Source organism: Chaetura pelagica, unplaced genomic scaffold (assembly GCF_000747805.2).
Source record: "Chaetura pelagica isolate M959 unplaced genomic scaffold, ChaPel_1.0 scaffold76, whole genome shotgun sequence".
Lineage (NCBI taxonomy): Eukaryota > Metazoa > Chordata > Aves > Apodiformes > Apodidae > Chaetura > Chaetura pelagica.
In genome coordinates, this window is record NW_009970723.1 from 8,900,951 (window position 1) to 8,927,476 (window position 26,526).

General features: G+C 40.8%; 1 protein-coding gene across 1 annotated transcript in view; it reads left to right on the forward strand.

Annotated features, from left to right (window-relative positions):
- The window catches only part of LAPTM4B (lysosomal protein transmembrane 4 beta), a 42,999-nt gene extending 17,624 nt beyond the window's left edge, over positions 1-25,375 (forward strand). Inside the window, exons 5-7 of the mRNA XM_010006515.1 lie at positions 1-89; positions 7,964-8,059; positions 25,301-25,375. Coding sequence (XP_010004817.1) covers positions 1-89; positions 7,964-8,059; positions 25,301-25,375 — 260 coding nt within the window. The remainder of the gene's footprint in view (positions 90-7,963; positions 8,060-25,300) is intronic.
- Positions 25,376-26,526: the final 1,151 nt, after the last annotated feature.

Genomic DNA, 26,526 nt, shown 5'->3' on the forward strand with positions numbered 1-26,526 from the left:
TTCCCTACAAGGAAGAGATTATGTCTGTGAACCCTACATGTCTGGTTGTGATTATCCTCCTTTTCATAAGTATCATTTTGGCTTTTAAGGTAAGTGCATTACTGTGTATAAAATCTACTTCTGATTGTGACTGGAATGTTCCTTGCTGGGAGGCCTGGCTTTAGAAGAGATCTAGGGAACTACAGACCAGGCAGCCTTTACAGCTATACAAAGCAAAGTGACAGACATTATGGGAAAAAAGCAGAAAATCTCATAGGCAAGCACAGGAACATATAGGCCACAATGGGGAAGCATGATGCTTGTAGTGGGGGCTTATGACACATAAATCTTTTGAAGGAGTGGGTCATGCAATGGACAAGTGAAAGCCTGTTGATACAGACTTCTTGATTTTTCAAAAGTTGTTTGGCAGAGTCTCTAATCAAAGACTTTAAAAAACACTCTAAGGTGCACAGGGAAAAGAGAAAAGGTCATCTCACAGACTGTATCTAGGAAGTAGACAATAAGAATAAATTGCCAGTCTTTACAACAGCAGGACCCATGCTGTTCCATACATTCATAAAACCTCTGGGAAGGAGAAGGAAATCTAATGCCAGCAATTTTTCGCAATGTCATTCAAAATAGGGAAACAAATCAGCCAAGGAAGCTTTGCAGAAGCCTCTCATGACACAAAGTGACTGAGCAAAGAAATGACAGAGAAACTCAGTGGTGACAAATTCTAAGTGATGGGCACAGAGGAAGCACAATCCAGTTTTGCAGACACTGCACTAGGCTCTGAACTAAGCATGACCACCTCAAAAAGGGATCTTGTAGCTGTAATAGATCGATCTGTGAAAATAATAGCTTACTGCTCAGTTCTAGTCACACAAGTAAATCAAATGCTTAGAATATTGAGAAAGGAATAGAAAAAAAACAGAAATCAAAGATTTCTTTGCCAGTTTTGGTGCCTACCACCTCTGGAAGCATGCATTCATTTCTGGTGCCCTCTCTCAAAAAGGATGTTGTAAAACAGGTAAATAGATCCAAACAGTCCCTTCTAGGAGGTACAACATAAAGGACTGTCACACTAGATAGCAAAAGGGTACAGGGAACCACGATTTATTCGCTGTTAAGCAAACCTCACAGGTGAGAGGGCTGGAGGTAGCAGGTAGCAGATGAAGAGGAGGTGTGGCATCGCCCAGTGCAGCCAGAAAGGGCTCATGTGAAACCCCTGCACTCAGCTTCGTGGTCCAGCGACGCCAGTCCCCACCTGCTGTGTGGGGCAGAAGTCCAAAAGAAGCTCAGAGTCAGATCAGACAAATTGAAGTATAAAAAACAACCACTTGTGGGTCAAGTAGTCCCTTGAACCCCAGATGTCTTAGAAAGTACGCTGATATGTTTACCCTCTTCTCGTACCCTTCTGCAAGTTTCTCACAACACAGTGCTGCCATTCTTGTATTTTTTATCTTGTATTTTGGGTTTTATTTCACAATATTTCTTACTCTTTCTCTGTAGAGCAGTTATGCATTAGAGAAGTCCCACAGAGCCACAGTGACACCAAGGGTGTTGCTTCCAGACAACACATTTGACAACATGATAGGGAAAGCTACTGTGAAATACAGGTTGATTAGATTATTGAAGCTACTTCAAAATAGAAAAACAAAACAAAAACCAACCCAGACAGGGTATTTTAAGGTGCTGTTGAATGTGATACTCTCTTTTGTGATTTAGAAGTGCAGTCTAGCTTTCTAGCTTTATATGTTCACAGTTGCACCATTGATTTTCCTTTCACCTTTAAGCAGTATGTATGAATGTAATACATACATAGATCTGTTGGGTGCCACAACGGATGGGCTCTCTAAACTTCTCAGACTCAAACGTGAGCTTGTTTTTACCCCAGGTGGGTCTGGTATTTCATTGACAAAGTATGGCAAGGAAGTCTCAAGCTTATAAAAGAAATACAACTAAAATTGGAATGGCAAAAATACTTACTACAGAAAAAAAAGAAACCTAAGAAATTAATAGTGCAAAAGGCTTGTTTTGTTTTAAAGTGGCTAACAAATTTTTTCCAAGAGTGTATGTGGCTCATAGAGTGTTCATTCTAACAACAGGTTATCATGCAAAGGAGTTACAAAAAATATGACTCACACAGAAAGATGTTTAATTCCAGTTAGCATTTTCATTTGAATTTCTTGTGTTTCCAGAAGAGCTGCTATGTAGATTTTTGGAATCTGCTCCATGAAAAGAAAGGTGGACACTATCAAATGCATCACACTTTATCACTGAAAGGCTTAACAAATGGTATCACATTTATATACTGAAACTGAAAAAGTACTGTGCATAAAAATAAGCTTGAGCTCCCTCTCCCTCTGGAGTTTGATTAGAAATAGGGAGAGAAATTAAAACATTGTAACCTAGGAAAAGCTGCAATCAGCTGGTGGGAAATATGAAACAGAATCACATAATTCCTCAGAAACATTTGGCATCATGACCCCTTTTTTTGGTAAAGCTACATGCAAAGGAAAACACTACTGAGCAGAAATCAAGGCATAGCAGTATTAGATGGTGTGTTTGTGCTTCGCAGTCATGGGGTTGTGAAAAGGGAAGGGGACAAAAGAGGGTAGTAAGAAAGCAAGCCAGCTAACCACACACAAGCACTTGCCTTTTTAGTCCTCAGGATTTACTTGGATCCGAAGCAGCTAATGGATTTTTTAGGTGGTTTCATGCAGAATCTTTCAAAATGGAGATAATGATGTTATACCATTTATTGTGTTTGTCTAGAAATTCAACCAGTTGCATACCATGAAACACAAGTGCTTCCTATCTGGCTGAGGAAGGACATCCAGCAGCATAAATGTATTTATATATATGAACACAGGCCTTCAAATGGCATATGGCCAACACAGTGGCTTTTGAATTGCTCCCTCCTCAGCAGCTGGTTTGGGGAACAGGACCTTGGCTTCCTCTGGCCAGCCCCAGCTGCTGAGACAGCATGATTGAGACTTCAACCTCCCCACTGTGGGCTAAGCCCCCCAACCTCAAATGATCCAGGTTCAGGTGAGCACAAACAATCAAAATCAACCCTTCCCGCAAGCTGCCCTGAGCACTCTGCAGCTGCAGGGTATGGCCTCCTCTTCTTTTTTGGCATTTCTTTTTCCAGAAAGGAAGTAGGAGGAGGCAGTTGCCATCTGGGCAGCTGAAAGATATTCCAGTTCAGTGAGGCAGGCTGGTCTTCAGCAAACTCAGTATCAACCCTGGTCTCCATAATATGCCCATAACCTGCATGTACAAGGTGTCAAGCCTGGGGCTGAGACCACTCTGCATGTCCTGGTGTCCTCAGCAGATGGGAAAGCATGATGCAGAGTGAAGTTTTATGCTCATCCTGAGAGACTTAGTATGGGATGCCCCTGGCAGGGCAAAACCTGGCCTGTAGCACCTCTCTTTGACATCTACTACCTTCCTGGTACCTACACAGCCCCAGCAGCCAAGCTCCAACTCCCACTCACAGGAACAGTCAGCACAGAGCCACAAGGCTGCCACCTGGGACAGGTCCCAGCACTGGGCTTGCTGATGGCAGATTTGGAAGAGAAGCCTCCTAAAGCAGGGGTCATTTTCTTTAAATTGTGTACCCCACTCTGTGTGACTGTGAGCTATCAGGTGATGGCCTGGCCTGTATCGGGTGCCATTTAAAGTGTTTCAGGCCAGTGGTTTGATTTGGCATCATTAATTCTTTTAAATCACAGTATTTCATTGTAGTTTGAAGGAGTGGTTCTTGTACAGCTGTCTTTATTCTCATTCTACACATCCTAGTGTGCTGAGAAGATGGATTTAATTGCAGGTTTCATTAGCACAGCAGCTCATTGCTTCTCCTCCTGCAGCATCAATGCATGAAATACACATGGCCAGCTGGTTTGCCATTAGGATCCCTCTGAAATCTTCATATAAATTTCCATTTGTGTAGAAATCTTTATCTCATTTTCACCAGTTAGTGAAGACCAGCTCAGCTCTGTCAATAGAAAATTGCCAAGTGTCTGGAGGATGAAACAGGACCCGGTACTGACAGCTCCAAACCCAAAGGGGCTCTGTCAGGTCTGCAGTGTTCGCCCAGCTCTTGCTGCCAAAGACAGAGCTTCCCAGAGGGATGGGGTGACCCAGATCAGCACAGACTTTCCTTTACTGCCTTAAAAGAAATGTCAGGATACAGCAACCTCTAATTTCCATAAACATGCCAGTCAGTCAGTTGGTTGGGCACACGTCTGATGAGCCTAAGTTTTGTGGGTTTCAGTTTCTTAGGGGCTGAAGTAATTTACCACCATTCAGATGGGAAGACCAAAAGCTGATGGAAGTAGGTACAAGTGCCTATTTCCACACTCAGCCCTTCTTGTACACCCATTCTTTCACATGGTGGTAACTGGGGCTGTGCCCTCAAAAAAGGTGTCTGTCAGCAGCTTGTGCTGTGGTGTGTGTGAATATCACTAAGGGTGGATTAGGCTGAAGTGATTTAATGCCTTTTTACACAGGGCCTATTCCAAATGTGAATATTGGCTTCCTGAGAGAAAAATCAATATATTTATATACTGGGTGTCCAGCCATAAATTTTAAAGCAGTATTTGAAAACTCAGCCAGGTTTTTCAGGAAAAAAAAAAAAAAAGGTAACTGAATCAGCAATATCAGGTAACAGTGCAGCAGCATCAGTAGAAAACAATTATTAGGAATAAGTGTAGAGAATAAATTACAGGTTGAGGAAAATGAGATTCCATGACTCAAAATTAGCAGGCCAGCAGCACGTATCCAAAGCACTTGGACAAGGACATGCTCTGAGCTGCCACCACTCTCAGCCGTATGTGGGTCAGTGTCTCCAGGCCAATTACTTGGTGTGTGCTGGCTGATGACCTCTTTAATTCAAGGGCTGAAACAAACCTCACTCACTGAGAAACAGCTGGTACATGTAGCAGCAGGGCTGACTAGAGCTAGTGCTCAGATCTGGAAGAGATGTAGGAGTTCATTATGGAGTTAAATGTGTTTGACTGACCACATGTAATGGAATGGCAGCATTCAAAAGTAAGTACCCCAGTAGCTTCTCCCAGATAAGACTGCATTATCTGAAATGGGGCTTCCCTTTTTCTTGCATTTTGACAGCAGTACAGAAACTGGTTTGTAAATAGTTAAGCTTAATGTAAAACATTTCTTATGAAGATGGGCTGTGTCCCTACAGAAGTGTACTGTATTCAGTCTCTGTTCTGAACTAGCTCTTGTGCTTTCTCAGCACATAGCATCTGAGCATTGAAAGCTACTGAACTACTTATAATCATGGAAAAGGTGCAGCTCTCCATGTACGTGCCTTTACCTCAGTTGTTTCAGTAGCCTAAGGCAGGTTTGCATACCCTCAGGTTATAGAGTCAGTCTAACCTTCCCTAAGGACTCAGCTCACTCCAGAAGCCTTTTGCTCTCCCTACTTGATGGTTGAAAGTATTGTTGAAGTGTGTGACACCTCCAAGTCATCCAGGGTCTGTAAGATGCTGTAAAGAAAAGGAAGTAAACTTACTGGGTTTCAGCCAACTCAGCCCTAGTGGAAGAAACTCTTCCTGATCTGCAAGCAAGCCATCAGTCAGTCATGTGGCATCCCAAAAAACACACCTGCTGTGTGACAGCTCTAGAGACACAGGAAGCACAGGGCAGCTCAAAAGGATAAGAGGCTTTTGGAAGGTCATCAGTGCAAGTGAGTCACAAAAATATGACTCACTCAGAGTGAGAGACAAATGCAAATCTGACCACTGCTGGCAGTTTAATTTGCACACACTAGCTTTGTGAAAGAGCTGCTATGCAGAACCTACTTAGTAAAAATATAAGTTGGGTACTATCAAAAGACATCGTTCTCCTCATCACTGCCATGTGTGACTGCATGGCAAACAGAAAGCTCCAGACTAAACTGCCTAGTCCCATCAGCCTTGTCTCTGCCATGCTGAGGGTCTTGCTCCCATTGCTCCACATCTGTTACTGCCTCCTGTCCTCCTTCCAGTCACTTTGCTCATCTTTGCTGGCCAAACTGGAATCTCTCCTGCTGGTGAAGGAGATAATGGATGTCAGCAATTTGCCCAAACAGTTTTTAAAAATGTGGGGACAACTAGTTGTTTGCCAGGCAGCAGCCCTATCCAGAGCCAAGTGAGCTCCAAGAACAAAACTAGTGAAGTTTATGATCCTATGATAGGATTAATTATGCAATAACAAGTTTTATTGCTTTATACTGAAAAAATTAAGTATTTGTAATGACGTTTAAAAGGGCAGAAGTAATTTCAGATTTCAGTAAAAACTTTCACATAGTACAATTTTCTCTAGTCAGGCAAGAAAAGGAAGACCTTTGACCATTCTAGTCCTATGGAATACATTGATTTAATGTCAGATTAAGTGAAACGGAGTATTGAAACAATGCAGGTGATATACACAATCATCACATAGTCATTGGCCAGGCTTCCACTCACAAGGAGAGTTTCCTGTCATTTGCTTGATGATTCTTCAATCCTCAGCTTGCTTGTGCTGTTTTTACTGGAGTTTGCTTCTGCTTTCTAATACTACGAACCCCCAGTTGGCAATATTTAAACATCCTTACCACAGAGGAATACAAAACTGGTTTATGTTGACTAACTGTTCCTGTCCCCAAGACATTCTGCATCTGCAGTGCCTTCTCTTTTTATGTCACAGTCTAACTTTTACCCTAATTTTGTGTTGTAAGACTCACCCCTGCTGATAGGCAATATCTCATGCACAATAACAAAGTGTCAGACTGGACTCACATCTCTCTGTATTTCTGGAGAGGTGTAAGGAAGTAAGCCAGCATATGTGACTTGCTCATTTGAGTATAATGGAGGTTATACACAAAATTATGTTACTTTAGCTATATTCAGGCCTAAAGAAACTGTTTCTTTTCGAAACAATTTGTCTGTGTTAGGCATGCTGTAATATTGGATATCTGCAATAGTAAACTTCAGATAGCTCTAGACTGCAGTATCTCTGCCTACATGAAGCAGCTCATAGTGGAACTCAAGTATCCATAATTGTATCCAGAACCATATAATCACAGAGTGGCCTTCCAGTACCCTAAAGGGCCTACAGGAGAGCTGGGAAAGGACTTTTTACAAGGGCCTGTAGTGAGAGGACAGGGGGTAGTGGATTAAAACTGGAGGAGGGGAGATTTAGGTTAGAAATTAGGAGGAAATTCTTTAGTGTGAGTGAGAGTGGTGAGATACTGGAACAGGTTGCCCAGGGAAGCTATGGAAGCTCCGTCCCTGGAAGTGTTCAGGGTTGGGTTGGATGGGGCTCTGAGCAATCTGATCTAGTGCGAGGTGTCTCTGCCCATGGCAGGGAGGTTGGAACTAGATGATCTTTAAAGTCCCTTCCAACCCTAGCCATTCTATGAGTCTATGATTCTGTGTTTTGGATTAGAAGGGACCATTAATGGTCATCTAGTCCAACACCCCTGCTGTACACAGGGACATCTTTAACTAAACCAGGTTGCTCAAAGCCTCATTCAACCCAACCTTGAACACTTCCAGGGATGGGGCATCCACAGTTCCTCTGGGCAACCTGTTCCAACTCCTCATCGTAAAAAGTTTCTTCCTTACTTTTAATCTAAATCTAACCTCTTTCAGTTTAAAACCATTGTCCCTTGTCTTGTCATGACAGGCATTGGTATAAAGTTTCTCTCCATCTTTCTTGTAAGCCCCCTTTATTTATTGAAAGGCCACAGTAAGGTCTCCCTGGAGCCTTCTCAACACTGAACAACCCCAACTCTATCAGTATGAGAAACAGTGTTCAATGACTCACACAGCCCTCCCACATACTTACAGTTCCTGCAACCAGCAAAGCGACTGTCCTGTGCTTCTGTTAGGCTCGTGTCCTTCTTTATGTAAGAATAGAAACGTTCTAACAGAAAAAAAACCCATATACAGCTTATTTTCTGCACAGAATAAGAAACCCCTTCTCTTTGTAGGGTTACTTGATAAGCTGCGTGTGGAACTGCTACCGATACATCAACAGCAGGAACAACTCGGACGTGCTGGTGTACATCACCACCAACGACACTGCGGTAAGGGTGTCAGCTCACAAACGCTTGTCCAATATTATGCATGTAACAGCTTTCTGTCATGTTAATTTCTAACTTCTTAGGTAACCTTCCAAATTTCTTGGAGAGTCCTCGTCTATTGGTTATGTCTAGACTTGAGATTCAACAGACTGGTGTGCTATTTTATTGTTTATGGTTTTATTTTCTGCATATAGTCCGTTAAAGAATCTTTTCAAAGTATAAACTATAGCTTGCCTCATGACCCCAGCAATGACTCCAGCTGTGATAATCTGGACAGCAGGGTGATTGTTTAGGACCCAGGTGTGCCATGGTCTACACCTGCCGTGAAACATGGATTTAACTATAGAAACTGTGATTTAGGACACTCAGCATCTGGTGTAGTGCTTTACACACTCACAGAGAGGAGCTAAAAGGCAACAAAAGTTCAGTGATTCATTTTCCAGTGCATGAAAGGTTGTGTATAGTAAGGAGCCAGAATGAAACAAAGATCAACATGAAATAAATACATAAACAGAATTTAATCTGAAAGAACATAAGGTGTCAGTTCACTTTATAGTAGTTTAGTGATGATATGTGTATGCACAGGACACAACTGCTAAGCAACGTGTAGCTTGTTGCAGAAGGCACTGAAGGAACACAAGAGGAAAGAGTCCCTGGAAAGCTGTTTGTGGCAGTATTTCCATGAAGCTGCCCTGTTCCACCCAAACTACACACTGGGGGCACTGTGCCAAATTGGTCCCTGGGGTGGGACTTTACACCATTTACATAACAGAATGAGAGCAGCATGAACTTGGTCTTTCGGATCATCTGAGTAAAGTTTCAGGATTGCCTTCCCCAGGTTTTCATAACGTGGGTGGTTTCCACATGCTGAGGTATTAGACCATCAATTTTAAAACACTGGAATGAGCAATTCCTGTGCAGCCACAAAGGCTTAAGAAACTATTACTACTTTAACATAAAATCTGTAACACTGGCATAGCCATTTGTCTTCAACACCTGGAGCTTAAAGAAAACCGTAAGAAGTTTTACAGACTCTGAGTAGAGCTGGCAACCAAGACATTTATGTATAAAAATATGGGTTTATTGAAAGCTAATAAGTATTACTGCTTTCTCTACTGGAATCTACTTTCAGTAAAACTGGGAGGTTTATGTGAAATAATTTTGATAGCTCTTTTGTTCAGCCTGTGATGAGTTGTAACTCAGCTTCCAGCACTGCTAACTCTACAATCCACAGAACTGGAAGGCTTGGTGGTAGGAGAGAATCAGCTGGATTATCTGGGAAACTAGGATTTCCTGGTCTTTTTAAAAGCTACATTAGAACCACCTGCTCCACAGCTGCCTTTACAAAGCAAAAACTGGAGGGTTTCAGAGATGCCTGGTTACCAAAACTCCTCTCGGTACTTTTGTATTTAGTAATTACCAAAGTTCTCTGAGCTGCCTCCTAATCTTTAAAGCACTTGTGTTACTGTGAGGAAAGGAAGCCCTTCTATCCCTTTTACAGATTACATATTTTGGCACTGAAAGTTGAATTTAACTTTGCTTATCTTGATCTTACAAGACAGTTATGGCAGAGGCAGGTTTTGAGAAAGGCTGTGTGTTTCTAGCTAGTGCCCTCACCATTGGACTCTTCTTTCCTCATTATTTACACCTCCATAATTTGAATACAGTCAGAATCTCTTTCTTTCAGGTATGATGCATTTGTTGTTCATTCTTTCTTAAGTATGTTCTATGAGATGACATTAGATCAGGTCCTATAGAAAGAGCTGTTTGGGAATTTATCAGCTAACAAAAAAATTCACCCAGCAATTCTTGTCTGGGAGTACAGAAAGGTTCAGGAGCAGTGCTGCTGTGGAAGAGGTTCTCAGGCCCAGACAGACAGGCAAGAGCAGAGAGAGTTACTATCAGCCTGGGTTTTTAATTATTGATTTGGAGTGGAGGCAAGCTTCATTCAAACCCATGTTTGACCTCTTCTCTCCAGTCAGGATGAGCTCCTTCATCCCTAGATGACAGTCTCCATATCTTACACATCCTTCCCTGACAAGGTCCATGAACATCCACCAGCACAGTGCACTCAGCAATGTTGTGATGGGGGAGCTGATGAGAAGCCTCTTTCTTTCTTATGTTCATTGCTGAGTTTCAGCAAGGAGCAACCATTTGTAGGGTTAAATCCTCATCATGCCCCACTGTGAAACAGAAGATTGTTCTTCTCTCCCTTTACTCTCCCAAATCACAAACTCAAATATTATTTTTATTGCTATGTCTACATTGAGAGGCATCAGCAAAAATCCCTATTCACATGACTGAAAAAAAGTAAGCTCAGCACAGTTGGATAAAAATGTCTTCAAAATGAAATGTGGAATAAAAGGGCTTTGAAAGTTGAATGCTGAGGACCTTGGCTAATTTAGGACTCTTGAAGATATCATGAAATTTTGAAATGCTGTGTATTTGCCCCGACATTCAAGTGTACTTTTGTATTAAAACAATGTCTTTCAATTCTTACTGTTGCTCAGAAATGGCTTTTGGCAGAGCTTCTTCATACCAACATCTGTTTAAATTATGAACTACAAGTTTCTTAAAAAACGTGGGTCAATCTCTGCCTTCTGTTTTGAAAGAAACATTATTTTTAGAATCAAACCTGCTACCTGAATTCCAACAAAGCTGAAGGTCGTATCTGCAGGGTATCTTATCTTCCTTTAGATATGTTTTTTGGTTTATATTTATCTTCAGCATTAGCTGGAAGAATACCAATCTGTACAAATAGAAGTGAAAATCTCAGCTTAAATACAAGACTGGGTATTACAGCTACAATAACAAATTTTAAATATATCCCAGTACTTCCAAAATCTAGAGATCAGATCCCAGCTGCTACCTGCTAGTGTCCCTTGTACTGCATAGTAATTAATGCATCTCATCTACACTCTACACACAAGATTATTTTTAAATTATTAGGTTTGCAAGTACTAGACTCTGTATTACAAAAAACACCTTGCATGGAGTTTAGATATTGGCTTGTTTACTGCCAGACTTAGAAGCTCTGGTTTATGTATTGGGATTATTAGAAATACAAAATCCTTCTGCAGTTACATAAATATTTTTAATGAAGCTAAGAAATGTATTACTACAAATATTTTATTACTTTGTCTTACCATTTTTTGGGGAGAGCTGTCTTAGAAAGATATCCTTAAAATGAAATAGATACCTTATTTCTATTACAATTTGCACTCTGGGGAAAAAAGAAGTCTCTGCCTTCCATAACAGTTCATCAGTAATTCAAAATTCTGTATGCCTGCAGGATTTGTACTGAAAATGGAAAAAAAAAAGGGTAAAACCCCTTTTAATTACAGTTAAATAGCCATGAACAATTAAATTTTTGTTATGATTACTTGAAAGTCCTTGGTGGGTCTCACAATTAGTTTCCCCAGTCTAAAGCAAGTCCATCATAACTATGTAAATTCATACTGAGACTGTACAGATTTCAACAGCAGCATCCATCCATCTTCTTGGCTTGTGTGGTGGAAATCTACTGATCTGTCTTTTCAAGAGATGAGCTTTTGTGGTTTTTGTCCTCATGCAGCACTGCTCTGCCAACACCAGTCACTGGCACTCTCCTGTGTCTGTCATACCTTCTCTCTTGCTCCTTCTGAGATCTTCTCCAACAACTCCTCTGTGGTAACAGTCCTCAATTCAGTAATACTTTATTTAAAAAAAATATTCAGCTGTCTCTCTGCCTTGTTAGTAATTTTCATACTACTAAAAGCCTTGAGAACACCTGAAGTGCAGACTGATAAGGGGGGAAGTGCCCAGCAGAGAAATTTCCAGTTAATTCCCCCGGTCAAACTGGTTCTTACAAATAATGCCCATAGATCTGAACTGTAACTAACCTCACCACTACAGTTATGGGCTACCAGATAAGCCGATTTTTGTCACTCAGCCTAAGCCATCTTTTTTGCAAGGGTGTCATCTGGAGCAAACAGATGTCCTCCCCACTGCAGGAAACTGCTGCCCCTGTGAGGTGAGAGGGCCTCATTCTGTGGCCCTGATCAAAATTTGACTCTGCATGAATGCACCCGGCTTTGCTCCAAGAACAGACTGTTATGGGGTGGGGGGAACAGCCGCTGCTGGGCATGGGAATGGCCTGTGGGATGACATGACAGTCTTATGCTTCAGGGGCTGATAACACCAAAACCTGGGGATCCAGCTGTGCACCTTAGTCGCAGCAGAGTCACCTCTCCAAGTGTTTTTCCAACACTTTCCTCCTCTCAGTTTCTGGAGGTGTCTGTAGGAGATTTTGCCATCACAGTAAGGTGGCTCCCGCACAGTGAACCATAGTAACCTGAAGATAATTCTTTCCACTTTCCCAAACTCAGATTGCTTTTTCCTGCCAACTGCTGAAGATGAATTTTCTACACTAATTTAAACTGTGACAGCAATACCATAGAAACATTCATCCAGTTTGGGAAAACTGTCAGCATACAAATGCAGAAGATAAACCAAAGTCAGACATTTTGTTCTCTAGAGCAGGAACAGCTCCTTTGTGCTCGTGGACACTCAGGGGTTTTAATTTTGTTTATTTTTAGCTCTCACTGAAGCCAATCAATGGAAGTTTCATCCTTGGTCATGCTGCCAGTAGGGATAAAGTGTAAAGCCATAAATCTCTCTTCAAAGTGGAATTTAGATACATACTTTATCAAATCTGTCCAGTGGATCCTATCTGACATACATTTATCCTCAATGGTTAGTAAGTTACTTGTTTTTTCAATGCAGATATATTCCTTCTGTTGACATGACATTAACTAAGTAGCCTGTAATTAATCTGTCAACACTTTTGTTTGCTCTCTCTCAAAGCAATTGGAGAAATATTTGAGAACTGCAGAGTTAGGTTCACTCCTGCTGGTTGACTCCTCTGAGCAGAGGAAGAATATTATTTGGTAAGGCTGGGAGAGCCATTCTGTGTGTTACTGTGTTATACTACGTGTGAAAGGTGACTAGTTTGGCTATGGATGGAGAGAAGGACCCTTCGACTCATGCTCATTAAATAGACTGAAGCATGAGATGAAGCCCAGAGGCTGACAAGCCATGAATAAGAGCTCTTGTTTCTGGTAGGTGCTTTGGACCTGTTATTTCCTACTACTGAGCCAGTTTTGGCACGGTGTATGTCAGAGTAAAAGGCAACTTGGATAAAAATGCTGCTTTAAGGATATTTTCCACAACGTGGCATAAAGATCATACGAACCAGGCAATGTTCTCCAGGTAGCTGGTTTTGTGGGGCAGTTTGTATGCATCACATTATTACTGGGCCACTAGATCAGAGGCAGTAACCATGAACATGCTTCAAAGCGAGCAAACACCACAGATGAGTACTCACGGCATGACTCACTCTCTGAGCCCTCCTCAGGGCCTCCAGCTGAATCCAGAAGCTTTGACCTTCCCAAGTGGAAACCAATGAAACCTGCAGGAGGTAAAGCATGCAAAATGTGAGGCAGAGAAGAGGAAGAAGAAGCAAGGGCAAGGGGAAAAAAAAAAAAAGGCTATAAGCAGAACTACCCAGTGCTTGAAGCAAAGAGTGATTAGCTAGTGACCATATGCAATTGTCTACATGAGATGTGGGAGTGTGGTTGAAAAGCTGGATCAATTTTTCTGCAGAATTGCACTTATAAACATCCCCAGACCAATGTCTTTAATCAGAGAATCTTCAAAGGGTCCAGGCACTGTGTGGATGCCAGCATTCATGTCTTGCTAGTGTGCATGTGCAACACATGCACTTCTTCCTCTTCTGTTTGAGTTGCAGAAAAGTATCACGACAGTCTCCATGTGCCAACAAATGGCTGTTCAGCCACTCCAGCATTTCATATTCTAACTGCAGTGAGTCCCAGCCCTTATCAGTTGTCCTTTAATCTTAATAAAGAGACGTGCTTTTTTCTTTCTTTTAAATTTTTTTTTAACTTTCCCATCTCATCATCTATACTCAGCTCTTCCTTGTTTATGGAAGGATTTTGTCCTAAAATCCAGCATTCCTTCTGGTCTGAATTGTGTCATGCTGCCTGTTTGCTCCATTACTTAGTGCTGTTTGCTAATCGCACTTCGTGTTACAGTTCTCACCTATTCCTAGGCAGCTGCTGTCAGAAGCCAGCTGTGCTGTTTGGAACAGGCTATTAACAGTGTCAGTTTGGGGCAAATACTCTCTTTAAGTTCAAAAATAAGATTTCCAAAACATTTTCACTTCTCATTACTGTCAATATATTTACTTACAAGTTAAATTACAAGACCAAAATATACATGTTTATCTATTTTCCCAAGTAGATTTTTATTTTAAGCACAAAAGTTGTATTTATGTTTGCAGCTCAAATACTGGAATTACTCTAATACATGAAAATTCATAAGAGATTTGCAATAGAAATAGACAAATCTGTTCTCAGTGTTCATAGTTAGATTACAAAGCAGACATGAAATGGGAATGTGTAACTTAAATCTTCCAAATCTTTTTGGATTCACTAATTGGGAGTGTTGCAATGTAGGAAAAAACAGTGTTTATAAATTTGCAGCGTTACTTTACAGACCCTTTTTTTCCTAACAGGCTTGATTCATTACCATCTGGCAGCTGCTGTTCTGTGGGCTTCAAAAAACGAGTCTAAGTCTTCGGTATAATTCCAAGGACATGTATCAGTGTGGCAAAAACCGATGACAACTTAAATCCCTGTTGCCAAGGCTAGATGGGTGTATGAGCTGAGCCCGATGTGAATTTTCCAGGCCAGGCTCAGGCTGTAGTTACACTGTGTGAGGAAGGACAGGGGCGCCTGCGTTCACTCAGGCAGGTCTTGCTCAAACAGGGAAGTGCAGCAGGGTGCAAGAGGCAAAGTCCCAGCAGCAGCAAGCTACGCGGTAGCTTTATAGCCATAGAGTTGGCCCACGCTAGAAGCCCTGCCCTTCTGCAGAGCTGCTCTTCCCAGGGGCAGTCCTGCCTCCAGCTCCAGCACTAGCTCATCTGGTGTCCTCACACCTCATCCCCGGGCGCTGCGCAAGCCTGGCCTTTGCCAAGCGGAGGAGGAACTCCTTGCACATCCCAGGCCCTCCAGCCCTGAGCCTCTCTGCCAAGACTTACCCAGCACCACCAGCTGTGCAGATGCAGAAAGAACGTCAGCCAGCTTCTGGGTGGGAGGGAGCTGCAGCTGCAGGTGGTACAGGAGGTGGCACTGCTCTCCTAGGCACTGCGTGAGGGCAGCACTCAGCTCCCTCCAGGCAGCAGCGCCAGGCTGCGGTTGTTTTGCTGAGGGTGTGACAATAATTGAGCGGTTTGGCTTCCTGTGGTTTTTAATGGCTTCTGGTGATTTCTGGACCATTCTTTCAGCCTGATTTCAGTTCATTTTAATGACTCCCACAGAGCAACTACGTTCTTCCCCAGCATCCCTCAGGACCCTTGCTGGACACGGGACTGTCCTCTGCTGTCTGTCCCAAACCGCGCAGCTCTTCTGGTTTGGGTCCTCTGTCTTAGGAGCTGTGAGGAAAATGAGGTCTGCTTTAAATGAACTCTGTGGCAAACACTCAACCTCAGAAAGAGCAAGTCTGAGTGGGCATTCACGTACCAAATGTAGATGATTTGTGAAAGTTTGTGGGTGTTTCTGGTTGACAGGTCCTTTACGGATGTGATTTACTAACGTTAGCGGATTTTTATATAAACATAAGACTTTTACCTCAAGCTATCAGTTCATCAACTTCCCTGACACTAGCCCCTTGGAGTTTTAACACAGTATTATAACAATTTGGTTATAAACAAAGCCTTCCCTCCAGCACCCATTGGGAAATGCCTAAGTACCCTGTGCAAGAACATCTGTATTTTCTGTGGCAATATTATGCCTTACCTTTTAATAGTGATACCAAAAGAATGTGTTTGTATAAAAATAAATATTAGTGAAAAATATGTATGGAAGACAAAACAAGAGACTGGTCATCTCAAAATCCTAGATCTTACTGCTCCCAAATATTATAATGAGACTTTAAAATCTACCTCCAAACTTTACACCTGGCTCATGTCTCTGTTGTGGTTCCCAAAAACTGACATTGGGTCATTCCACATCCCTAGGTATATAGTTAGGGAAGACTGGTCCACCTGGTCAGATGAAGATGAGACAGAAGCCTTTCCAGCAGTACCTGCAATGCAAGCATGGCCGTGACAGCCATGTTCTTGGGAGATGACAAGTCTTGTTAAACAATTTGGCTTTCCCCTGTGAGCTGTTCCTATGTTCCTGTCATGTTGACTCTTGAGTGAGGTACACAGTGTAATCATAAGAGGACAGGAGGTTAGAAAGAGATGCAGGTTAGTAATTAAAAAGTCCATTGAAAGATCAGTGGGCTGTCACAGTCTCTGGATTCAGGACAATACATCAACTATTTGTTATGCAAAGAATACTTAAAGTCTTCAGTACTGATGACATATAGGCAAGTACCCTCTGAGAAAGCATGTGCTCTTCCAGCAACTGCTCCTTTCAAAAAAATGAAGGAAAAATTGGAAAAATAAGTATATTCTATCTGTATAAAATCATGATGCACAACTAGATATGCAGCAGTAGAGGGCTGGCCAAGATGCAGAAAAGACTTCTATGGCCAGAGCTGGACTATCCCTCCTTGTCTTTGAATGGAGAGGGTAATTGCACCATTATTCTGGATGAGTTTTATGAGGTTGCACATGATGGAAAAAGACAATGGCTTCCTGAATCCAATTTTCTTCGCACACAAGGGTAATCACCATCTGTCCCTAAATATAGTTGTGTTCTAGTAGTATATATAGAATATACTTCCTCTATCTGGAGTGCTGAAAACATTCTGCTGCTTCATTACAGAAATCCATACAGTCATGTAAAGTTTCTTAAATAGTGTCTTGGAGAGCTGGTGTCTTGGAATAAACAAGTTGTTTTGTCAATGGAAAACAAAGCATACCAAGTCTAACTTTGCACAGATGATTATGCAGCTTTTAGGCCTACTTCTTCACTGCATGGGGTTATAAATTCTCTCTGAGCTATTCTGCTTCCAGATACTCCATCTGTAATCGTTCTAGTGTGGTTTCTGAAGGAAATGCATACATATAAACATGAAAATACTTCCTGTCTTTGTTAAGAGGAAGGTTCCTTGGGATTTGTTTGACAGACAACTTATCTTGAAACCCTTAAATGGTAATTAACTAGCACATTTTGGACAAACTTTTCAAGCAAAAGCATCTGTGCATAAAACATTTCTCTTTTCATATTAAATATGATTGGCTCGAATATGAAGCTTTGGCCCTATACCCAGGGGTTTTTTATCTGGGGACAAGGGAAAAAGAAAGATGGGAAAGGTTTTTTGTAAACATTGCTCTCTGACTTCCTCAGAAACTGTTGCTTTGACTGGACTTACTTGACCAGAACAGCCATTTACACTGTAAACAGCCATCTCTGAAGTATTTATAAGCATTTATTGATAAGAATTGCTTCTAAAGGGCAGTTGGTCTCATCTGGAAGAATATCTAATACAGGTCAGATAGGTGAACATGCCTCCTACTCTCCTGAGCATGAAGGAAGCTTCATCCAGATGAAGCTCTCTTCCCAGCACCCTCTTCACTTTAATGCTTGTCCATATGCCTGGTCTTGGAGCTCTCACTTCAGCCTGGACCCAAAACTGTCAAGTGAGTGTCTCAGTATGAAGACATACACTGTATTGCATTGCAGGGGAACAAGGATCCTTAATAGGCTGAAAGAGGGACAGAACAAAAGAGAACATGATAGAGGTCTATTAAAATCATGGGTGGCAGAGGAGGTGAAGGAGAAACGACTGCTCACTGTCTTAGCAAAATGAAATAGCCAGTGGCAGGTTTCATAGCAAACCAAAGAAGATATTTCATCATGTAACACCTAGATTAGCTGTGGACTGATTACCACAGGATGCTGTGGGTGCTAAAAGACAGCACGGGTTCAAATGCAGACTAGAAAAAGCATTGCAAGAAAAATTATTGTAAGACATGTCCAGTAATTCAGCAAGTCCTTGACATGCAAAATTCTGACAGTTTGGAGAATATTCTGTGCAAGTCATGACTCTGGATGCTTGCATTGCTCTTTCTTAATTTCTGTAATTCTTCTGTCTTGCACTTCTCTTTCTTCATCATCCATCACTAATTGCTGTGATCTGGATGGACCTTTCACCTGATCCAGCAGAGCTGTCCATGCATGCAGGAGCTTAGCTGCAGTGTGATGAAAGCTGATCTCTGCTTCTTCCTCCAGGGCTTATCTTGTATGCAACATGTGACTGCTGCTCACCACAGAGTTATTATTATTCCCGTTTCTTCACTGCTAGGAAAAAGCTCCCTCTTCTCCTGAAGGCTGTCAGTCTTTTCATACAGTCAATGTAAAGTGTGTCTTCAAGTTAAAGAGAAAACCCTGAATTCTCAATTGATAGAGTTTTAATACTTCCTAACTGATTCAGTCCGTTTCTCTCCCTTGATAATCTGAGTGTGCATGATCTAATCTTCTTCAGTATTACCTACTTTCATGAAGTTACCTCAGAGATTACCAGATCAGATGACTCTAAGGTGCAGCTTGCACCTGCAGTTTATGAACTGATTTTTTAAAAGTAGCAGAAGACCTTGGCTGACTCACTCCTGAGACATCTGAAAAGCCTGGGCCTTAAAAACTCTTTGGCACCCATTGTAGAAAAAACAGTTCTTCTACATTTTCCTCTGTAATCCCAGACTTCTCAGAAAAAAACCACATTGTCAATCTTGACAGGAAGACATTGCAAAGAGAGAATTATTCTCAGCCTTTCTTGCATAGAGAGTGAAGCAATCGGCTGGCTATAGCTGTTCATGCACATGGAAATCTTCTGGTTTTCCCCAGGTGATCTTCATAATATAGTCAAGAACCCAACAGTACACAAGGGCTATTGGGACTGTCTTAAACTCGACAGGTGGTCACATCAGCAGCCTTTCCTCTAGGGCTGTTTGTAGGCTTGCTGCTTGCTTCACTGCAGCTGAGCATGTTTTAGGTTGCAGTTAATGGCTCCTCAAAGCTCTGCAGCTGTGGGAGGAAATTCTACTCCTCTTGGCTGGGTGAAGACAGAAGAACAGGGAAGTAAATATGAAATGAGTAAATGTGATTGCATACTGTTAAACCCTCTCCAAACTCACAACGTTATCAGATTGGTACAAGTTGGTGGTTGGTTTCCAGCTGGATGAAATTAACTTGGAGTAATGCAACTAGGCACGTGCTGCTTAAAACCTCATCTTTCAATTCAGTTGTCTCTGAACCTGGTATATCAGCCCTCTGATCCACTGAGGAGAAAATGTGTCCTGGATTAAGAAAGGAAAGGCACGTAGTGGCTCTACTTCAGCCTGCAGCTGTGTCAGTGTTCATCCCAACATCAGACCAGGGGCTGCAGGTTGGACAGTCTCCCAGATGAAGAAATTCCTGTGGTTCAGCACTTCAACATGTGAAACAGTCCAGTTCTGGCCCTGGCATACTCTTGCCATCTGCCTCCCACTGTTCACTTTGTGGTTACTCTCCCTCCCTTTATAAGTAAACAGAGAGTAAGTCCCAAACCCAGTGGCACTTTGTATGTGAGCTGTGTGAAAGAACAGACTCCTTTTGCCCTCTCTCCCTTTCTTCCCCACATATTCACACAGGTGTCCCCTAAGAATTTCTGGTAGTCGTTTGGATGTCTGAAATGTAAAGGTCACTCTGCAGAAGAATGACATGTAACACATACATAGCTGTGGTGAAGAAGTTGGGGTAAACATTTTAGATAGAAACAGATGGAAATTTCTGCATATGGAAGATCTTCCTAAGACAAAGTCAAACAATTTGTCAAAAATCTAAAGATCAGCAACAGGGCCAGGATTACATTGCAGTAGTGATGACCCTAATTGCACTCAAGTGCAATTGTACTCATTTTAACCTGTCCCTGTCTATATATATTTTGCATTGATGCAATGTGAAGTCCTTTCAGCAGAAAGAACTAGAGTTCCTGAAAAGCTGTAGTTTGAGAAAACATCCTGAATGCTCACCAGAACCATCAGTGCTTTCCAGAGAGATTTCTAATCCATAGCTTTTTTTTGGCATTACCAAGTGCATTTCTGATCTCAAAGGTGTTAGAGAAAGGTATGTTAGAGCTGTCTCTGACAATGTTTGTAACAACACACCAAGCGGGTACTTTGCCATGGGAACTCACAAAAGTTTCATATAGCTGCTAGTCAAAATGCTGTTCAAACTCAATGCTGTTCAAACTCAAAGCTGTTCTGTGACAATTGTCACAACTGACATTCTACCCTGTGAAGAATGCAAATGGCTGTAGAAAAAAAGTGATCCAAAGCTCTCTGGTGACACAGAAAGATTTCTATTGAGTTCAGTGAGTTTGGGGTGAGAACCTTAAGAATGCAGAAATAATCAATCACTTATTTAAGTGTACTCATAAACAACTAAGCACATTTTCTACTCTAGAAATGTGCTAGACACCAAGCAGCTTGAGTTCAAACAGGATAACTGCAGCAATCTGAGAAAGCTTGTACATATGCTGAAGAAAGAAAATTTGCTACTGGAAGTTCAGGTAAATGTGGAATCAGCATCAAAAGAATGGAGTGATTATTGAAATTATGTGATTCCCTCCCCAAAAAATGCTTTGGGGCCAAGTTTAATCCAAACTGCTTGAATATACAAATATTTGCCTGTTTTTCTTCTTAGGCATATTTCTAAGCAATGTCTTAAAAAACCTTTTCTCCAAAACCAGATGAACTAGGATGTAAAAAATAAGAAATTACATATGATTATATTAACTGAATATGTGATAGCCATTGGCAAATTTGTATGGTAATTATTTCTTCCAGAGAAGGTCATCCTGTATCATGTGCTTTATAATAGAGAGATGCTTATGTAATACAGTTATCCAAACCTCTTGGATGACACCAGCTAAGTCAGGACCAGGATTTCTTATGAGTCAGTTCTGGATTATTTCTGTGTATTATGCAAGACTGCTTGTAACAAAATGCTTAAATGGAATTGGGAGCAAAGCCCAGCACCCAGGACTTCTTGTCCCACTTATGTCTCCTAACAGTGGCCACACTTTCTCATCTTTTCTTCCTTTCCCCATGGATTCTTGCATACTTGGCTTCCCTGTGACAACAAAAGACTGAAAAACGGTCCTTCCAACCTAACTGAAAACCTTGTTTCTGGAGCATTCATAGGGCAGATAGAAGCTGGAGGTTTGAACCCACTTGGTTTGAGAGCCCCTAGAGCTCTCATCTCAGAGATTCTGTGCAATGCTTTTACCACCAGACAACTGAACAAACAGTGAGGGAGTAATGTAATCTCCTCCTCTGTCTGCATATTAAAGGATGATGTTAAAATGCTACATGGTTCTTAAATACAGTTATAGTGGTTGTGAAAGAAGTTAGGAGCTTCTGTCCTTTGGATTTTAGGATTGAACCCTCAACCATCTAATCTTCCAAACTTGCTTGCTGGTCTACTGATAAAAAGCCAGAACTTCTTTTCACAGGGATCACTGAGTTCCAAAAAATGGGTGTCCTTTGTACTTAATTTTTATGGTAACTTGTGAGTGACAATCTCAGACACACAGTAAACATTAGTCCCAGAGCATCCAGGGGAGCTAACATTTTTTTTTTTTTTTTTTTTTTTTTTTTTTTTTTGGGTGTGTGGGGGGGTGAGAGATTAGCACTCTAAAATACCTTTGTCATGTTTTATTTATCCATATTTCCATTATTTAGGATGATATCATCACAACAAACAAGCAAGGAAGTGCTTAAATGTAGTGCCTAGGGAGCAAAATGCATCAGTTGTCCCAGTAGATATTCTGCCTTAGGGATACCATGGACCTAAAATATGCATATCTTTTTGTCCTTCATGCATTATTTTAGAATGCATCCATTCTAATTAGGTTCTTAGATAAGACTGAATTGTGAGTTTCTGAATTCACCCTTTGGCTCAGTGACTGGCTTCCATTTTGTGTCTCTGGAGAACACAACATATTGCCTGAATAACTATGTGATGTTATGTCCAAGGTATTTATTGCTTCCATTAAATCATATTGAGACCCAAAATTAACACAAGAGAAGGGAAAACTACTCTGATACAGATTTTCATCTCAGCTGCTTTGGGTTAAAGTCAATTATTAAAATTCTAATGGAATTATCTTTTCCTTGAGATTTTTAGAAACTTAATGATTTCAACAGTAACCACTTAAAAGCTGAGGTAATTCAGGTTTTATTGTTTTTTTCCCCTTTTGCTAAAATACATTTAATTGAGAGAAGATAGGAAATTATTAAGGGAAAGCAAAGGCCTGAAACTGTGTTCATGTAAAAAATAATAAAAAGGTAGCCTTATGGAGGCAGAGTTGCAAGATTTGTAATTATAGAGTGGTTGAGAAGTTATTCGAAGTGCCATGGAAGCAGAAGGATGATTATTTAGACTTACAGTTGACAGATTTTTAAGTAACAGTAACAAAACCACATTGTTAGTTTAAGGAACTTTTACTATACTAATGGCTTGAAATCCTTGGGGTCCCAGCCAGCACGATGTATTCCACAAACTCTCAAGTACTTTCTTCCAGGTGTTGTCCAATCACATTAATTCATCTTAACCTTTGTTTAATATCCTGTCTGTATTTTCTTTTTCTAACTTAAACACTGCTAGGCAAAGGTAATAATTTTGGATTCTGCTTATTCTACACTCCTTATTTTTTATCACTATTCTGTTCATGTCAGGGAGCTGCATGATCAGGATATTTAAATATTTAAGCACAAAAATATTTGAGGAGTAAGCTTGTAAAGTCATCACAGATAGAACTGTTCAAACAACCTTTGCCAGCAATAAAGTGACTCTAAGCCTTAACAGACATTTGGCAAATACTCTTTAGCCTTCTTCTGTAGGTATTTTCTTGTGAAACTTCTGAATGTTTTTAGTGGTTTCCCCAGTTCATACCTCACATACCTTGAATATTCCTATAGAAATCCATATGCTTTAGGATTTAGCCAGTGGCTTCTCCAACAGGGCTCCTGCAAGTATTCCTGTCTCCCCTCATTTCTTGTTGAACAGTTGATAAGTGAGAAAGTGTCTTCTGAGGGTCCTTCGGCCATTGACCAATGTATGAGTTTCAGGTCCCCAGAGAAAAGGCGAGTGTTTATCTCCCAAGAGATAAAAGCCTTACTAGGAGGCTCTTGTCCTATCAGTAATATTGCTGTAACTACAGTATTCTTAGGACACATAGGTCTAAAAGAGGATCAGAGCACAGGAAGAGGTATTGTCCTTTATTAATCACCTCATAGACCTGGAAGATGGACAACTTTTTGGATTGTGTCTGCTGTTATTTCTTACCACACCTGATGAAATGGACTCTGAACCTGAGAAGAATAGACCACAGTTTGGGCCCTTAGCATTACAGGAGTACAAGAAGATGACTAAATCTTCACAGAGTGAACTTGATTCATTTTCAGTCTCATCATACATCAGATTAAATTGCTAATTATATTTCTTCATAATCAACTAACAAACATGTTCTCACTAGATTTGAATATTTTACTAGAAAACCTGTTATTATTAAACTACTTGTCAGCACTAGGGAGAGGATCTCAATGGTTGTTTTTCACATTTCACATGCTTTATGTTACATTTACTTTACATTGCAAAATACATTTATCACAGTATTTATTTGAAGTTCTATGTGTTGTCCTAATTTTACTAGGTAAGTAGTCTGCCATAAGCTGTTTGTGCCATTCATTTAATAAATGCTTTTTGACACAAAGCTTTTCAGATTACCTAGTGGATATGTGCATATTATATTGTATTTACAAGCTCAAACATATGGTATTAATAAAGAGATGGCTCTGACAATTTCCTTTTCTAAATGATGAGACTTTTTTGACTAGGGGCTGAAGATGCCAAGGTAGCCATTCTGTAATCTAGCAAACATGTGCACACGTGTACTTGAACATGGTCATCAACACATGTCTGTAAACTTACATAAGCATAGTGTGAATCACCCTTGTAACTATCCCTCAAAAGTCTGATCCAAATCTATTTAAATCTATAGATTCCCACTGATTTTGTTATGTTGTGGATGAAGTCCAGAAGAGATGATTACAGATGTTTCTTTGCAGCAGGCAGTTTATCAACTTCTTGAGGAACTGATGAAATCCTCTCATGGCAAAACTTCCACTGACTTTATTGAAATCAGGATTTTCCCTGTGTATGTTTAGATAATCAGCTTTATGTGCTCTTTAATGACCAAGAAGCAATGCTGATAAATCTAGAAATTCCATCATGAATAATTGATCTTCAGCTGCTTAAAGTATCTCCACAAGTGCATTGCAACTGATATTCTTACACAAGATTGAGATATTCTAGGGAATGTACACTCATTTGTCATTGAGACATCTATTTTATCGTGCTGGGATTCACAGACCAATTGCTCCTTTGCCTTTTCAGATGCAAAGCTAATTAATGACAGTGCTGGTGCCACAAAAAATTGCATGTTAGTTAGCGTGCTTGCTTAAAGAAGTAGAAATCTTGGCTCAAATCCTCCTCTGCCCTGTGTGGCCTGAACTTGCATCTCCCATGTCCTAGGAAGCTGCCTGGCCTCCTGTGAATGGGGATGATAGATGATTAGAGCTGTCCTAATTTTGATCAGATGTTTACATATTCACTGAAGGACTTATGGGAACATAGGTCTTCCTTTTCATACCTTGAATGCCCCAGAAGCACAAAACGGAAGATTTATTTAGACTTTAGGTAATTTCTTCTCCATTTGCTTTATTTCTCCCCACCCCAAAATAATTATGAGCTATTCCAGGGAGACCTCAGAAAGAGAGGTTTCTGGGACTTCTCTCACTCTACCTTAGCAGTCTGAGCACTCCTCCGGGAGATGTGTTTTAAGCGCTCTTGACAGAGGATAGCTGCAGAATAAGCAGCTAGTGTCACTGCCAGATTGAACAAATTCAGGTACCTGCAAGGAATGATCTCTGGCTGAAATCAGGCTGTCACTGAAGTCAGTAAGAAATGAGAAGAAATCACGTTTTCTTTCATAATTAAACAGGCACACAAATTGAGAAGGAGGAACTTCAAGCTAATACTGTTTTGTTTTCCAACTCTTCTGAGCCTACTTACTAATTCTTTTTTGTAATTTTTTTAGGGCTAGCCCTTAAGGGTTTTATTTTCTGTTCTGTTAATTTTATCAGCTGGCTTATTTTTAAAATACATAATCTTTTTTCCTTTCCTGCAGGTCTTGTTGCCACCGTATGATGATCCTGTGAACGGAGCTGCTAAAGAACCACCACCACCTTATGTGTCAGCATAAGTGAGAGCATGTTGTGTACCTAGGGAGGATAGCTTTACTCTTCAGATATTGGAGCAATAGTTTGATAATTTCACTTCCAGGTTATAACCTCTATGGGTTATGCATTGCTGTTTTGCTGACATATTGAAACCTAAATTGTATTATTCAAGTTCTGTAGATAGTTTTAATAATTTGTTGCAACTACAGTAGAGTTTCAGAAACTAGTGAACTAGTTTCAGAACTACTCTGGGTAGCTCTGAAGTTTCAGTAGACACTTAAAAGCTTTTTCCACCATGTCTGACACGCAGTGCTAGAGAACATAGAACTTTGCATACTCAATCAGGTTCAGAGTGTAACTTAATTTTTTTTATTATTTGTAAAGCTTCCAAAGCATTACAGATGTGTTTCTCAAATACCCACTTTCACCTTCAGAACACAGACGAAGTCCAAAAAAGTGACATTCCACTTCATTCCTGTTCTGCAAGAATTGATTAAATTAGTAAGCTATGAAGGATGATGATTGAGAAGAAGGGATCTTATGCGTTGTTCTCATCAACCTGGCTAATGGGAAACAAATCTAATTGGGAAAAATAAGTATGGGAAATGAGAATAGACAAAGCACTCTGTGATGTGTAACAGCCCAGAACCTGTGGTCTACACAGACTCACTTTGTCCCATCCTGCAACCATTCCAACGCTCAAAAAACTTCCAGTTCTTACCAACTTCTGATAATTTTCTTTTCCTGCCTACACACCTTTTTCCTCCCACTAACTTCACAAATAGTATTTTAAGGTCACAAAATGCTGCTTTTAAAGTCCCATGGTTAGGTGACAGAGCTGTGTTTTTCACACTCAATATGCAAATGTTTTCCCATTGGAATGTGCCTGTAAATATTGCAGTGTTCTGCTGAGTGTGAACTAAATTATGCAGATTCTATGATAAATGTTCCCAACCTATGGGAAACTTATGCATGTAACTTCACTGAACATTAGTGGATATGTTTTTGTGTTTCTCATCTACATCAACATGGCGATTTTAGATCCTTTTATGACTGAACTGGTTGGGCTGAGAATCTTTCTCATGGGACTCATCCATCCATGAATGCTTGTGTGAGGTATTTATTTCTTCCCCAGAGAAGTGCCTCCTGCACATGTAACTTTTTGTCATTGATG